The sequence below is a fragment of the Rhinatrema bivittatum genome, chromosome 3 (genome assembly GCF_901001135.1).
Source record: "Rhinatrema bivittatum chromosome 3, aRhiBiv1.1, whole genome shotgun sequence".
NCBI classification, from domain to species: domain Eukaryota; kingdom Metazoa; phylum Chordata; class Amphibia; order Gymnophiona; family Rhinatrematidae; genus Rhinatrema; species Rhinatrema bivittatum.
Window position 1 is genome coordinate 185,993,831 of NC_042617.1, and position 17,433 is coordinate 186,011,263.

A 17,433-nucleotide genomic window follows, 5' to 3' on the forward strand; every position below is an offset into this window, starting at 1 on the left:
TTATAAATGCATGTTTACCTTTTGCTAGTGGGGGTCTAAATGGGTAATTTACCTTTTAAAACAACACTGCAGCAGGCAGGGAATAGAAGCAGTTTTATCTAGATAAAAGTATACCACCTGTGTGCACGTCTGTTTCTTGGCCATGAAAATTTGAAATGGACTTGTCATTGGCTTTCAGCAATAATTGTGATGCTCTGCTGTTTTACAGCTATATAGTCATGCTTTATGTGAATTTAATTTTTGATTTTATATTTTGCCTTTCTTCACTGGTCAGCCACTTTAAAGTGGATTGCATTCCTGTGCTGTAGGAATTTCCCTGCTTATAATCTAAGGGCTTGATTTACCAAGGAGTAATGCTTTAGTAAATGAGACCCTAAGTTTGTACCTGAGGCAATGGAGGCTGAAGTGACTTGCCCAAGGTCACAAGGAGCAGCAATGGGATTTGAACCCTGGCTTCCCTTGTTCAGTCTGCTGCTCTAATCACTAGGCCACTCCTCCACTCCGATGTAATGCAAGAGCATAGTTTGGGGGTGGGGATGGCATGTAGAAGGGTGAAATTGGTAACATTGCAGAATATGTTTGTAAAGCTAGCAAATGAAGAAATGGAAATCTTCGAAATAACATTTAAAATAGTATCAGACTCATAAGTGGAGCAGGAATATTATGCTGCTTTTGTAGGTGAAGTTCTGATTTTTTTGCCTAGGTCTCAGTGCAGATCTTGTTTAATGTAAAATATATTTTTTTTAAAGCAATGCAAGGTAGAAAAATGGAAGTGACCAGTAGTTCATGTGATTGAACTTTTTCAAAGGATTTTCCTGCTGTGAATTATTCCAATTTTGCTTTAATGTGCTGCAGGGTGGGAAGCCTCCTCTGAAGGATCTCTTTGTAGACCTCAGGGATGGAAGAAAACTGCTGGATCTCCTGGAGGGACTTATTGGACACAGTTTGGTAAGAATGTGGCTAATGTTATTGCTGCTATAACAGTTCTTAAAAAAAAATAAAAAATTTACAGTTTTCTGTTGTCTTGCAAAGTTGCTTTCTCTTCCTGTTTTGAGACGACTACTACGGTTTCTATGGTTCTGCTTGGACCATACATTTCTATACTTGATTTTATGTGCTATTTTTTAAATATTTATTTAATACCCTAAACCTGAGTGCTCTATACCAAATTACATGCAGGTACAATGAATTCTTATGCTAAAGAGGTTATATTCTAAGTAGATAGCTGAAGTAATGGGCAATAAAATAGTTTGCCCAAGGTCATGAATAATATTAGTGGGAGAAATACTATTTGAACTCTGTTCTGCTTTCCTGCCCATTACTCGAATCACTAGGAGGTCCGTATTGAAAGTCTAGCCGGCTAGCCAAGTTAGTTGAATAAACTTATCCTGCTAACTTACGGGCCGATACAGTAAGGTGCGGTAGAAAGAGGTGCATTAGGGCCGGGCGCACCTGCGTTTGCTGCGTGCACAGTTCGGATCACATACCGCTCGATACTCTATTTAAATGGCATGCAAATGCAAGCTGCGTCCAACGCGCGTCTATGAAGCGCAATCCATTTTACTGTATAGACGCTATACAGCGCCTATACAGTATCCTGGGTGCGCTGGTACCTGTCATTTCAAATGTGATGTCATGCACGCCTGTTCATATGCTTTCGCTGATTTGGGGGCCTGTCAATTTGGGCGCTCAAGCCAGCGAAGCGTATGAACATACGCCGTGACGTCACGCACACCCATTTATGTGCTTTCACTGCCTTGAGTGCCCGTGCACTAGGGGCGTGCGTTCATCCGTCTTCGCCGGCGGGGGCCACTGGAAGCCGCTTTCGCCGCCGGCTGCCCCCGGGAGGCAGGGGAGCCGCGGAGCGTGCCTCCGGAGGAGGGCAGAGAGGGCTGAAAGAAAGAAAAATTAAGTTAACTTTGGTTACACTTATTCACAATACTTTACATGTCAAGTCACTTTTCTCCCTCTGCCTTGCTTCGGGAGGAGGGGATTTTAGGTTTTTAGGTTTTCTTTTGGTTAAAGTTGGTTCGGGAGGGGGGGGAGAGAGGACTGGGGCTGCCCCGGAGACCAGCACCCATGGATGCGGCCAGGGCAGGTGAGCGGGGGCTGGGGGAAAGTTTGCCGTCTACCTTTACCCCTGCCTCTAACGCAGGGGTAAGGGTAGGCGGTAATTTAGCAGGTTAAAGACGCGGCTAAACTGCAGGTTAAAAAGGCGATAGTCGGGGTGCACGTTACTGAATGGGAGGGAATAGCTAATCCGATCGTTTACATCTCATATACATGCCGCAGGCGGAAAGGGTTACCTGTTGATTTAAAGAAGCGGTAAGGATGGGTTAAAAGGGATAGTGAATCGCAGGTTGGACTAACGCGGCCAAATTGTGAGTAGAAAGCGGGTTAGAAGCAGGGTAACCGCGGCCGCACTTTACCGTATTGGCCTGCTAGCTGGGATGTTTGGTGGCGTGGCTTTGTCTCCGTCCTGCCCACCACTCAGCTGGATAAGTCATTATCTGGCTAAGTGGCGATTGCTGGACAGAGGCAGATACTCAAATGCTGCCACTTGGCTGGATAAGTTGGAACTTGTTCAGCTTAGTGATGCTGAATATTGGGCCCTAGGATACCCGCACTCCCCAAAAGGTGTAGATACCATGAACAATTATTAGGTACAATAAAAATGGCTAAAAGGAGGAGACATGGACATTTTAAAGAATATTAGTGAAAGTGCACAGAGAATAAACTTTCTAGATCATGTTTTCTCTGTATTGTGTATTTGTTCCTGGAAACTGTGTTAGTAATAGAAATGACTCCTCTTAGTACCAGGTGCACTGCAGGGATAATGCATTCAGGCCACTATAGGGATGAAGGGCTGTTGGCTGTGTGGGGGGGTGATCCATGCTTTCAGGGGAGCTCCTTTAGATGTAAACAATTTTTTTCCTTAACTTTGTGTGTCCAGTGTTGGCTTGTGCCATCTTTTGATATCCACGGATTTCATATAACATTGTTCCAGTGGCAGTCACCACCCGTTTGCTAATTAAAACATTTTTACTTTTTTCAAATGTTTCTGTATATTCTTTACAGCTCCAGCCCTGTTGAAAAGTGCATTCACTGATAGATGGCAATATTGAATTCTTGAAAACATTTTCTTTATTTTAGATGTCGCTGGCTGTTCTGAAATACTCTCTTGGGCCCTATTAGTTATCAGCCTAAGAGAAGCCATTTCCACCGGGCAGAAACAAACAGTTGCTGGCATGCATTAGTCTCATAACACAGAGAAAACATTATCTAGAAAGTTAATTGTACTTTTTAGATAATGGTTCTGTAGCAGCATTTCAGGGCATCCAAATTCTCTGTCAACTGGGTTGTTGCAATGCTGCTCCTGTGCGGTTTACTTATTATTAATACAATCCAAGGTAATTTGGCATTTGCCACTTAATCTGTAGAGCAAACAGGCCTGCATAAAGTTTCTTTTCTTTTCTTTTTTTAATTTTTTTTACAGGAAGGATATTTTAGAGCCTGAGGTGTAGGATGTACTTTGAATGCTATTGGCCTTAATTCTGTAAAAACATTTTGCCCAGTTAATAAGCAATATATTAAGGAGAAAAGTATTTCTTTCCATTGTCATTTTGGACATTCAGGTTTAGCACTGAAGCAAACTATGAATTGTATTTTTTTTTTCCTCAGCCCAAGGAGCGAGGTTCCACGAGGGTACATGCACTAAATAATGTTAATAGAGTACTGCAAGTTTTACACCAGAATAACGTAAGTGAACATCTTTTTGTACGTCTATTTCATAGGTAATTTTGATAGAAGCACACATTCAGATGCTACAAAAATCGCAAAGGCAAAACTAAAATTAGGCTGTAAAAATATGATATTAGTTACCCATAGTAAGTATTCATTTTGTACATCGTACTATCTAAAGTGTAAAGATTAATTTGATTTGTTTTTCTGGGAGGGAAGTGGGGGGGCAAAGAAGTCTTTTATGTTCTTCTGAGCTATTCTCAGGCTTTGAGCTGCAGTTTCTGTGCATCTCTTTGTTGTGGGTACTTCGGAGCAGCAAAATAAAAACCAACAAAAATTATTATAGCTAGGAAAGGGTTAGGGGTTGGGGAGGCGAGGGGAAAGGGTAGGAAGGTTAGGTAGGAGCATAGGGAAGTTCTCTCAGAGGGAACTGGGGAAGCCTATTCGCTTTGCCGCGTGTTGTCTTTTAAAATTTCCCCTCCTGCACGCAGAGGACGCCATCCGCCCGCACATGCGGCTGTTAAAATCTGCCGTGCATCAGTGCGTGGATATCGTGTTTTATAACACGCGTCTGGAAGTGTGCGCACGTGGTCGCGTGCATGGTTTTTTAAAAAATCTACCCCATTGTGTCACAGATCTCTGACCAGGATTTAATTGCAGAAACATGCAACTCTGTATTATTAATGAACCCTGCAAGAATCTTGAAAGCAACTTATTTTTTTTTTTACCTAAGCAGCAACAAAATAAGAGGCAGTCTTAAACACAAAAGGGGGAAATGGGTTTCACCTCCTTCAGAGGAAAATGCCTGCACAACGGGGACGGTCATTTTGAAAGGGTCTTCTGCAGCTAAAGTAGGGCATTACCACAGATCTGACTCTTTAGAAAATTGCAAGACTGATGTGTGCATGATGTGCATAGCGGAAAAGGAATTCTCTGGGGGATGATCTGGTCAGGTTTTCGGGCTCCTGAATTCTCTCAGCAAAACTGTGCCCCATCACATAGCAGGTGTAGTTGTGTGCATGCAGATTTGCAAGGATAGTTTTCAAAGTGGATTTAGGCGTGAATGTTGGCTATGAAAATCGGTGTAACCGATGTGCATACTTGCCTGTTAACTTACAGTACATCGTCACCGAATTACTCTCCTAACGGACACACAGTGGCCTACACAAAAAAGGGCTTGAATTAGAACCACGTTTTAAACTCACGAGCAGTAGCACCAATTGTCAAGGCTTCAGCCCTCTCCAGAGGAAGCGGTTCTTCAGAGTCGTGAAACTATGGAACATTTTGCTAATGAAGACCACTGTGGGTACAACGCTGACTCCAAAATTAAGTCCTACAAGTTTAGGAAGGATTTGGTGGCTTGGATAAGGCACTTTTGTTAGGTTGCAGGGGAAGAGTGTCTTAAACGTGTTGTGATATTTGAGGTTGTGAAGAATTATATTACATTCCCAGCCTCCATCCCCCCTAATGGCAAAAAGTAATTGTGCTGCAAAATTGTCAAAAGGACAGAGGTTTTATTTTATTTTTTGTAGGAGAAGGGGGGGGAGGTTGCTTTCCTTTGGATTACTACATAGAGGCAGCTAATTAAGAGAGTAGCTCTTGTGGATTTCCGGTTTTCTTTCGACCTAACCAACTATATATGAAGTTAGAAATTATCCTGATTATAACTCCTGTCTGTCTGAGATATAGAAGAGGCAACGTGTAAATGCATCTGTTTCAGTTTGTACTTAATGTGACATCTGGCTGTAACCACGTTCCCCAACCTTGTGCCCTTTTATCAGTGTTGTTGCATAGTACTTTAATGATAAATTCATACAGCTTTCTGTCGTCAAAGAATTATGCCTGTTTCTTTCTGCCCAGCCAGATGTCTCTCTGCTCTGTACAGCGGTTAGCTCACCTCTGTAATTTCAGTGCTGAAAATTGTCAGGAAATCTGCATCTGTTCCCTCCATGCTGAGGCATTCCATGGTTTTTTTTTTCTTCTTTTAATTATTTATTTACATTTTTTTAAGGTGGAGTTGGTTAACATTGGAGGGACTGATATCGTAGATGGAAACCACAAGCTGACCCTGGGACTGATCTGGAGCATCATCTTGCACTGGCAGGTGAGGGGGGATTTGATGTTCGTGTGTGGGGAGAAAGCTCCTTCAACTGCTCTGCTAAGCAAAACATGTATTTTGGGGTGTTTATTCCGTTACTATCCTCCCTATTCCAGATTTTGTTTGCATTAATTGGGATAATTTTTAATTATGTAGCATTCTGATCCTGTTACTTCTGTTGTACAAGAATCTTCCAAATTGAAAGAAAACATTCATAGGTTCTGCAGTTTTGCTAACTTGCTGCAGTTGGCTGACTAATAAAACAACAAGAGTAGGGGAGATCCAAGATGGCGTCGTAAGGAGAGGACGCGCCGAAGGAGCTCCGCACTCTCGTTAAAAATGTTTTTGTTCCTTGAAAAGAATGCCTCATACCAAGAGGAAGGGGAAGGTGAGGCAGGTTTCCACACCCACCACCTTACCGGGTCCCCTCCAGCCGACGATCGAGGGTTTCTTCGGCGCGGCAATAACTTCAACCCCAGAGAGAGGGTCCGCGGAGGCGCCGGGTATAGAGCAAACCCAGACGCCATTGGACACATCAACATCACTGAGTCCTGGGGCGCCCAACACTCCCTCTCCCCCTATCCACGGAGAGTCCCTCGAGCAGACCTGGACCGTGCCACCTGAACGGCCAGCAGAGGAACAGGCGGATGTGGCTGCGATTGGGCCTGAAACCGTTGGAGTAGCAGTGCTTACGGACGCTCGTGGAGAGCAGAATAAACAACTAAGATCCGCCATGCAGGTCGGGGCGGTTGAGAGCACGGCTGCAAGAACCATCGCAGGGGCAGAGGAACCGGCAGAGGAAATGCTTAGGATTTCGGAGGTCTGCCGGAGGCAGGAGGTAAGCCTTGAACCCAGCTTTAAATTATCAAGGCCACAAGTAATAACCTTAGACATTGTATGGAATGCCCTGGTTGCGCTGGAAAAGGCCATTTCGACTTTAACTGTGGCAGTAACAAATCTACAGCAAAAAGATAATGAGTTAAAACCTGTACTGGATTCTCATGAGAAGAAACTTAAAGAAGTTGAAGAAAATGTAATTAAAATTCAAGAAGTTCAAGCAAAGTTAATACAAAGTGAAGCAATTACAATGAGAAAGTTGGAAGATTTAGAAAACTCGCAAAGATATTTAAATTTGAGGTTACTTAATTTTCCTTCTATAAAATATACTTCATTGCGAGATATATTCAAAAAATACTTGATGGAAGTTCTATTATTTCCAACAGAGGCTATACCACCTGTTTCAAGTATTTATTTTGTTAAGAAAACAAGTGAACCATCTCAACAGGAACAAAATCCCCCTACTAATATAGGGGATGACTTGACAGCAATTCTTGAATCCTCCACAGTGGATCAGTTGGAATATCGTGGAACTGTTATGTGTACTTTTGTTTTTTCTGGAGATCGAGATTCAGTTTTAAAATGCTTTCTTCGCAATAGAGAAAAGTTGTTTTTTGATGAAAAAATTAGAATATATCCAGATATAGCAAGAAGTACACAGTTACGTAGAAGACAGATGTTACAAATGTGCCAAGAAGCCAGACAACTGGGGGCCAAAATAACAGTCAGATACCCTTGCAAATGTCTAATGTACATTAATAACAATAGATATGTGTATTATGATCCTTCACAATTGCGTTCTCTTATTGATAATTTTGAAGCTGAGAGAGCTGAACCCTAGAGTAGGGCAGTAATGATTATGCTAACTCTCCTTTTGATTTCTTATAATTGTAATGATGGAAATAATGCTCTTGTATATTGTCTTGGATCTCCCATTTACATTCCTTAATATTTCTATAGTAATGTGCAGGAGTTTATTGTGAAATCTCTTTGGTTTATTGTGCAAAGTAATGTATCTTCCTGGAAGTAGGATGGATATAAGTTTATTGTATTATGGAAAAATCCTGAAACTCTTGTTTAATTATTGAAAAATTTAATAAACATTAAAATTAAAAAAAACAAAAAACGACGAGAGTAAGATATGCACACTGTGGGGTAGACTTTTAAATGTGCGCGAGCGCGTACATGTGCGCGTGCTACCCGGCGCGCACACATGGACACACGATTTTATAACGTGCGCACAGGCGCGCATGTTATGAAATCAGGGGTTGGCGCGCGCAAGGGGGTGCACAATTCTGTACCTTGCGCGCGCCGAGCCCGCGCCAAGCCGCGCTGCCTTCCCCCATTCCCTCCCAGGCTCCTCCAAAATTGAAGCGGCCTCAGAGCGAACTACCCTACCCTCCCACCCCACCTTCCCTTCCCTTCCCCTACCTCTCTTGCCCTTTCCTCCCCCTGGGGCTGAAGTAAGTTGCACGCATCGGCCAACTGCCAGCACACAATCCCCGGCACAGCAGCAAATGGCCACTGTGCCGGGAGCCTCTGGCCCCGGACCGCCCCTTTTTGCAAGCCCTGAGACTTACACGCGTCCCAGGGCTTTACGTGCGTCGTCGGGCCTTTTGAAAATAGGCCCGGCTCGCGTAACCTTTTGAAAATCCGGCCCTATGTGTGTATCCAGTGTTTACAGATGGGTTTTCTGTGATTGCATGCCATGCGTCTCTTAGGTGAAAGATGTCATGAAGGCCATCATGTCAGACTTGCAGCAGACCAACAGTGAGAAGATTCTCTTGAGCTGGGTCCGCCAGTCCACGAGGCCTTACAGTCAAGTCAATGTTCTGAACTTCACGACGAGTTGGACAGATGGACTTGCTCTTAATGCTGTGCTTCACAGACATAGGTAAGTGAAAATTGTCAGGGTGTCCAAAGAGAGAAGTAAATAGTTAATGCATTTATCCTGTCTCTGCAGGTAATTCCATTAGTTTATGCCCATGGGTGGAAACATATTTAGAAAACTTTGGTGTTAGTCATATTTTTGGAAGATTTTATGAGTAGGTTTTTTTTTGACTGTTTTTTTTTTCTTTCTTTTCTGTTGCTTTTCCATTGCTCTCTCATCCTCCATTGTGTCTCTCTTTTCTGGGCATTGCCGTTGGCAGCCACTGCAACTCTCTCTCTTGCTCCTTTCGTTGGTAATGGTGATGGCAGCTCTCCCTCGCCAGCTCCTCTTGGTGGTTGCAACTCTGTGGCAGGCCCCTCTCGGTGGCAGTGGTAGCACTCTCTCTCTGGCTTGTGTTTTTCTGGCATCTGTCAAGTTGGGTACCAGGCTCTGATGTTAGGCACGTCCTGATGGCTGGGATTTTTCCAGCCCTGTTTGTGATTGCCTGCGATAATGTGAGCTGGAAGGGGAGGGAGTGAATTGTAGTGCTCCTTCCCGTAGTTCACTGTCAGAGTGCAGTTAATCTAACCCCATTCTATTTTCTGGAAGTAGAGAGCCTTTCTGCTAATGCTGTGTATACTGGAGACAAGGCAGAAACACTAATATTTTATATTTGTGTAAGTTAAATAAAATCATTAAGGTCTTTGGGGTTTTTTTTCTGCTTGAGTAATATATGCCCAAGAAAAAATTGTTTCATATCTGTAAGACAGTGACTGTTGCCTGTTGCAATTTTCTGACTATGATTTCCCATAGCTCAGGTCTTCTTCTCTTCACCTTCCTCCTTTATTCCAGCCATACCTCCTGTTCAGATAACATGACTGGCTTGCTGTTACCGATCACCCCCTAACAACATGCCCGGAATACCATCCCTTACACAGATGAATGTAAAGCGAAGAGTAGATTCAGGGAAGGAGATCATAGGTGCACATCTTTTACTTCAAAGTATAATAAAATTTATTTATTTAAATTGTATTTAAATACTTTTGATATACCGATACTCAAGACTAGTGTCTTATCGTACCGGTTTACATTGAAACAAGGGGTAACCAATTAACTATGAAGATAAATGAACCAAAAAATGAACCAAAAAACAAAAAAGACTGGAGAGCTATTACTGAGATTGGGAGAGGAAGTAACAGAGCTAAGAAGCTAGCTGATAATTAGCTGGTACTAAGAATATAAGATGTGCCATGCTGGGTCAGACCTAGGTCCATTGAGCCCAGTATCCTCTCTGCTACAGTGGCCAGTCCGGGTCACAAGTATCTGGCAGATCCCAAAGTGTAGATCCTATTTCTTATTACTGACTCCCAGGGATATCAGTGGCTTTCTCTGGTTTAACTGGCTAATAATATTTATGGTGTTTTCCTCCAGGAACTTGTCCAAACCCCTTTTAAACTCTGCTATGCTAATTGCCTTGACAACGTCCTCTGGCAGAAGATTCCACAGCTTTATTGTGCATTTAAAAAAAAAAAAAAAAAGGACTTTCCACGATTTATTTTAAATGTGCGAGTTGTTAGTTTTATGGAGTGTCACCATGTTTTAGTATTTTTTGAGAGGGTAAATAAGAACATAAGAAATTACCATGCTGGGTCAGACCAAGGGTCCATCAAGCCCAGCATCCTGTTTCCAACAGAGGCCAAACCAGGCCACAAGAACCTGGCAATTACCCAAACTCTTAAGAAGATCCCATGCTACTGATGCCAGCAATAACAGTGGGTATTCCCTAAGTAAACTTGATTAATAGCAGTTAATAGACGTCTCCTCCAAGAATTTATCCAAAACTTTTTTGAACCCAGCTACACTAACTGCACTAACCACATCCTCTGGCAACAAATTCCAGAGCTTTATTGTGCATTGAGTGAAAAAGAATTTTCTCCGATTAGTCTTAAATGTGCTACTTGCTAACTTCATGGAATGCCCCCTAGTCCTTCTATTATCCATCTTTTCTTTACCTGTTCCAATCCTCTCATAATTTTATAAACATCTATCATGTTTCCAGGCTAAGGGCCCCAACCTGTGTTACTTCTCATTAAAGGGGAACTGTTCCATCCCCTTCATTATTTTTGTTGCCCTTTTCTGTATTTTTTTCTAATTCTGCTATGTCTTTTTTTATGAGACGAAGTGACCAGAACTGCACACAGTACTCATGATGCAGTCACGTCATGGAGCGATACAGAAGTAATATGATCTTCTCCGTTTTACTCTCTGTTGCTTTCCAGATCATTCTTTACATTCTGTATGCCATTGGGACTGCCTTCCCCATCCTAAGCTGAGGATTTCAGTGTCTACCAGGACTCCATTTGCTGCTTTAAGGGAATTGCCTGGTTATTTGTCTAGGAGAGAGGTTGCTTGGATGAACCCATTTGATTCTATACGCAGATATACGGGAGAATTTTAGATCCCCGGCGTGCGCCCTTACCGGGAGATACGCGGGTGGCTGGGCCGTTCGCGCCGAGCGCATTTTCAGAGCAGCCTGGCCACACACGTATCTCCCGGGATGCACAGAGTTGCTGGGCTTTTAAAAAGGGACAGGCTGGGGGCCGGTTCTGGGCGGGGCAAGGGCCGGCCAGGACAATGCCAATAGGTGCTGTCTCGGTGGAGTGCCCGCTGGCAAGCTGCCAGCGCACGGAACTTACTACCTCTCCATTGAGCAGGTAAGTTCTAAAACTAAAAGAATTCGGGTAGGTAGGTGGGTTTAGGGGTCGGAGAGAAGAGGGGAAAAGGGAGGAAGGGTAGGTAGGGGGTTAGGGAAGTCCTTTATTGGAGCGGACTGGGAGGGACCTAGGGAAAGGCTTAATCGCATCAGCGAGCATTTATTAAAATATCCCCCCCTTGCACATGCGGGTTGGCACCTGTGCGCGCCGATATAAAATTGGGCGCGCAAGTGTGCATGGATATCGGATTTTATAACATGCGTGCGGTGACGTGTGGATGTTATAAAATCGGTGTGTTCATGCGCACGCGCCTGGGAACGCCTTCAGTGAAACTCTTTTCAAGGAATATGTGATAAAAGAATGGTTCTTGTGTTGCGTCCGTTGCTGCTCGACGCCCTCACTCCGCCCTCTTTACCTCTGTGGCGACTCCCTCTGGGTCTGATGGACGGCTGACTGCCGAGGCGTCTCCATGCCGTCTCCCTTCGGCGTCCCCGGACCGGCTCGACGTTGCAGATCCGCCATGTTTGCCTGATGACCTAGGGCGCGCTTGCACCCTCTGACTGAAGTACCAGCAAGGGCGCGAACCTCAGGGGCGTCCCCCTGAGATGACGTCATCTGCTTCCAATATTTAAGGTCTCTATTTTCACTATCGAATTGAGTTAGCAAGGGGTTTGCTTCGGCTACACTACCCAAGCTACTCTGCCTCCTTGGACTTACGAGAGGTACCCGCTCCTTGGGGGCTTCGCTCTCTCTTTACCTTTCAGATTACAGATAGGAACCGGTACTCGCTCCTCGAGGGCCCATGTTCCTGGATACTCTGAAGATTCTCTACTGCCTGGAAGATATCCCTACTACAAACAATTGTGAGTTACCATCGCGCTCTCAGAGCTTTCCCTGGAACCAGGTACTCGCTCCTCGAAGGCCTATATCGTTCCAGCTCCTGAACTTCCTTGAGAACTTATATGAGTTGTATCATCTAGTTCTGTTCATGAGCCCTGTCTACTCTGCCTACTCATATTCTACAGTTTCTCAACAGCTCAGCCATCCTGGATCGCTGTTCCAGTACCTGAGGGACTACAGCCCTGCCGGGCATATCAGCTCACTACTGCCACCTCTGGTGGTTTCAAAAACCTATTTAATAAAAGAACTAATGTGTGTCTGTCTCCATACTCTGAGCCTGACCGGTGGTCCCTCTTGGGATATCCTCCCGAGGGTGTGGTCATCTGCCACCGGCCCAGGGATCCACCCACAACTATATCAAATACTACAGATTGCTACTCCGCAGTCTACTAGTACAGATTCCTTCTGCTTGCTCCTCCCATCAGCGTAACGGTTTTCTAACAGATTGCTAACTCCTAGAAGAAAGTCTAACAGATTCATAACTTGTTGGAACACCTAAAACGTAGGCATTTCCACCACAGTAAAGGAGGAGCCAAAATAAAGAAAAGAGCTTGAAGTGAGGGCATCGAAGAATAAGTGGTTACCTTTTTCCGTGTATGTATGAATATAATTTGAGATCTTACTTTTTGTTCATATATCCTTTGAAGCCACCACTTTCTTTCCTGGGTCAGACCTAAAATGTATGTATACAACCTAATTATTGATGAAAACTGAATGTATAGGAGAAAGATAGTATTGGGCTGCAAGATTGTGATCCATGATCAGCTTTGGGGAATTTTTCCTTGGCCATAGTTTATTGGATTAGCAAGAATTACTGTGGACTGGCAGAATAATAGTAAAGAGCTTGATTTGACCCCCACCTCACACCTGATTGCCATGGCTCTTATTACCATGATTGGAAATTCCTTTTAAGTTTTTGGCCAAAAAATGTGCAGCAGTCCTGCAAGTTGGTTAGCTGGAACAATTTTAAAATGGCGCATCTGTGGCCCAAGATCTTAATATCCTAATGGTTGCCAACTTTTTTTTTTTTGGTTGGGTCACACCTAACAGGTAATGCTCAGTTGCGTGACCACTGAACATGTGACTGTCAAGGGACTAAATGTAAACATGTACTCTGCATCCATAGGAACCCCCTGACCCAACTATGTGTGCAGAGCAGAATTAGGATATTTCCCCGCATAAAGCACCATACAAAGAAAGATATTCTGGTTCTAGTGTCATCTCAGTAACAGGAACACAAACTCCCTTTACTGCCAGGCAAATTGAAAAAATATAGATCCTGAAAAAAGAAAAGCCCTCAGCACATATGAAGCAAACCTGTGATACCACAGCAGCACTAACTCTGAGGACTCAAACAGCAATAGCCCTACCTATGAAAAGGCAGCAGTGCAGCACCAATGAATGTCCTATTGAAAAAACACAAATAAGACTGACACAAATGCCTACCTGCTAGTAAATACCTTACCTCGATCACACACACAGAATAAAAACCACAAATTGAAGATAATAACTGGAATGAAAACTCCAAGAAACCATTCTGCATACAGTGCAAAGCTGGAGAACTACAAACAGAAATATATTTCCTCCTACACTAAGCAAAGTACAAAGATAGAAGAAATGCACATTCCCCAAATTGACAATGCACCCTGACCTCCTACCCATGCCTCCATCATCCCTCACTTCTCCCAATTACTCCCTTTAAATCATCCCCTCACACTCACATCTCTCTCCAGCATTTCTGACCCATCCCCCACTTCCCTGTGCTCCCTGTTCCTCCTGCTCGACTCTCCCTGCCCCTTGCACCCTTCCTCCTTTCTCCCTCTCCCTGCCCAGCTACCCCTGATTGATTCTTTCCCACCCCTTCCTGCTCAGCAGGCCCCACACTCCCTCTCTCCTACACTTCTCCCTGCCCAGCATCCCCATCCTCCTTTCCCCCACCGCTCACAGGGTGAAGAGAGCATCAGCAGCAGCATCGCTTCCCATCAAGCTCAGAAGAGCAGGAGTTGACTGATCTCTCACTCTGATCTGGGTGAAGGAGGAAACAGCTTCCCTCTATTCCAGATAGAGGTGTGAGCAGTCTCCTGTCGGGCCCAGAGAAGTCAACTGACTCCCACCTGGGCTGATGATGAGGGGGTGAGCAGCCTCCTGCTGGCCCTGCATCACACCTCCTAGGACCTCGTGACACACCTGTGTGTCCTAGCACACCTGTTGAGAACCACTGGTATATCCTATAGTGTCAGGAAAGAAATCTGCAGGAAAACCAACCACCTGCAAAGATCGCTTTGGGATTTTTGTCTGAAAATTCTAGTTGTAAACATTGGGCTGATGGATCACCATGCACGAGATTTTTTTGGAGTTTTTTTTTTTTTTTCTTTTGCCTGCGGTTTACTTGCTGTGGACTGTTTTCCCTTCCTGATACTGCATGAAATAAAATTCCTGCTTTTTGAAATGGCTGTGAAAGTCAGAGTGTAATAACCCCTGACGGTCCCATCACACACACATCCCCTGGTAAAAATACTACTGCACGTGAACACTGCAGTCACCCTAGGAAGTGGTGGTCTGTCTTAAAAGTCAGTCTCGTGAGATATTTTCTTTTGAATTTTCAGGAATACCCTGCTCTTTGCCCAAGTTAAAGGACACGCCAAGAGTCTCTATTGTTAAAATAATTCTATATGTGAATAAGGTGAACAGATAGTGATAGTTTACAGTTTATTTTATACTAACAGTTTGAAGGGATTAAATTCTCTTGGTATTCAAAATTAAGAGCTGCGAGAAGGCCAGCCTCCCTGTATACATCCCTGCCCCTGCACCATCCTGAAGAGATTCAGGAAGGCCTTTCCTTCTTCCCCACAGCTCACCTGTGGGTGCACTGCAGCCAGGAACCCGGCCAGCCACTGACTTACAGCAAACCATCTTATTGAGCGAGTAGCTGAGGCACCCGTCCTTCCCTCGGTTTGTTACTTTTGTAATTGCAGTGTCTGAAAATAAACGAAAAAACTTAGCTGTGCCAGTTTATCTGAAAAGCTTTTTTTCTTTTTCGATTTCTATTTCTATTCCATCTTTCAGCCACTTCAAAGTGGATCCCATTTAATTAATCTGAATCAATGGAAGCCCCAAAAGGAATGGAAGCCCCACTTATAACTGTCTGTGGATGGCATTCAGTAATTTTGGTATGTTTAGAGCAGATGGCATGGAACATTTAAATAATAAAAACATAGACTTTATTTTATGTAAATTGAAGACTAGCACACTCCAAGTGTCCTAAAGGTTACAGTCATTAAAAACGTGAGCTCAAATAGTGATTGCTTACAATTAGTTATATGTACCTGTTCATTGCATCCAGGAACATAACATTTTTGTTTTAGTCTCTCTCTCTCTGCTCACCCCAAGGGACTGCAGGGTGGTGCCTGCTTGCCCCTCTCCCCACCAGCCCCAAGGACTGCGGAAAGGTCTATCTCACTCCCTTCCTGCTCTACATTCCACCTAGGAATCCCGCTAGCCACCGATTTTATTTCCAATCATTGTGCTTCTTTTCAAAGAACACAGTGAAAAGCCAAGTAGTCCCTGTAAGTGAAAGCCTCCAAAAAGGTGAAGAATGCCCCTATAATTTCTTCAGTGTGGTATTCAGTAATTTTGGTAAGTTTGAAATAGGACTGGCCATTCCTGAGGTGTAGGCCTGTTGGCTTGTTTACAACAAGGTCCAGCTGATCAGTGAAATCCTACATTGCATTGAACTCTTAAACATTAATTGTTAATTTCTTGGAGTAATTAAATATTTTAGGGGCTCTAGCCTGTTAATGCATTTCTGAAGGTGGTACTTTGGTAGCGTGGATGTGAGTTGTGTGGTGTTGACGTGGTGTTAAATAAAGAACTCATTGCTACTCAAAGCAACACACACACAGCTCTAATTTGAAGTAAATGAAGGATGCAGCTATTTATTTATGTATGTATGTATGTATTTATTCTTCATGTTTGTATGTGCTGCAGATGAATATGGATGTGCTGGATCACCCCTTCTTCTCTTTTCAGGCCTGAACTCTTCAGTTGGGAGAAAGTTATCAAAATGACCCCAGTTGAAAGACTAGAACATGCTTTCACCATAGCCAAAAACCATTTGGGGATAGAGAAACTGTTGGATCCTGAAGGTGCTGTGCATTTCTTTGAACCTCAATGGATTTTGTGTTTTAACTTTTGAAATCTCTTCACATGCTTAGATTAAGATTTGTTGTTGCCTCTAGAGCTACCCTTACAGTTCTGTTGTTTTTAGTGAACACTAGAAGATTGCTTCTCACAATGGACAGGTTCCGAGTGTTACCGTAATTCATGGTGCAGCACATACACAGTCCATTTCCTCTCAAACTTTGAACTGTGTACTCTTTGCAGTACATAAAATGTCCAAAGGCATTTTTTACACTGTGCGTGTTTCTGTGTGTGTTTTGTTTATCTGCTCAATCCTCGGTCCCTTCTCCCCTCCCCCAGCTTGATGCACCCTTCCCTCAGTGCCTTATCAGCAACCTCCCTTGGACTCTTGTCATTCCCTCCTCAGCTTTTCAGCCTTAATTTTGAACCCCAGCCTTAAATCCTCTCCCCTCACCTGCTCATTCCCTTATTGCAGCAGAATGGGTCAGCAGTGACCCCCATCCCCCACTGTTAATTTCCTTGTCTTCAGCAGCCCCTGTGTATGTGTGCGTGCGCGTATATGTGTATATGTACGTGTTTGTGTGTACGTGTGTTTGCGTGTATGTGTGAGCATTTGTGTACATGTGAATGTGTGTTGGTGCGTGTGTGTGTGTGAGCGTGTGTGTACATGTGTATGTGTGTTTGTGCATGTGTTGTGAGCGTGTGTGTATGTGTGTGTGTGTACATGTGTATGTGTGTTTGTGCATGTGTATGTGAGTGTGTGTGTGTGTGTGTGAATATGTGTATGTGTGTGTGTGTGGCTTTCAGCTACTGGCCAACAGTGTAATTGCTTGGTCAGCGAGAAATATATGATGTCAGAATCCTTTTTATGGGCGTGTGACAGAGAGAAATGGGCTTTCATTATATAGAGCTGGAGCATTCTTCCTGATCTTGGAACTTTGCAGTTCAGCTTGAAATCCCTACATTACAATCTGGAATAGAAATGCCTTTCCAGAGCCCCAAGGCAGCATTGTTGTGTAACCTAAAAGTCACTCTTCCCTGCTCTAGCTATTGTAAATTATTTATTTTAATTTAGTTCTTCTTGGAGGCACTTCTTTAGCCAACTTTGAAATCACAGTTACAATCACGCTGGA

General features: G+C 43.7%; 1 protein-coding gene across 1 annotated transcript in view; it reads left to right on the top strand.

The window, feature by feature from the left end:
* The window catches only part of UTRN (utrophin), a 1,458,479-nt gene that overhangs the window by 281,989 nt on the left and 1,159,057 nt on the right, over positions 1-17,433 (top strand). The window contains exons 4-8 of the mRNA XM_029594027.1: positions 856-948; positions 3,682-3,759; positions 5,753-5,845; positions 8,398-8,570; positions 16,190-16,305. Coding sequence (XP_029449887.1) covers positions 856-948; positions 3,682-3,759; positions 5,753-5,845; positions 8,398-8,570; positions 16,190-16,305 — 553 coding nt within the window. The remainder of the gene's footprint in view (positions 1-855; positions 949-3,681; positions 3,760-5,752; positions 5,846-8,397; positions 8,571-16,189; positions 16,306-17,433) is intronic.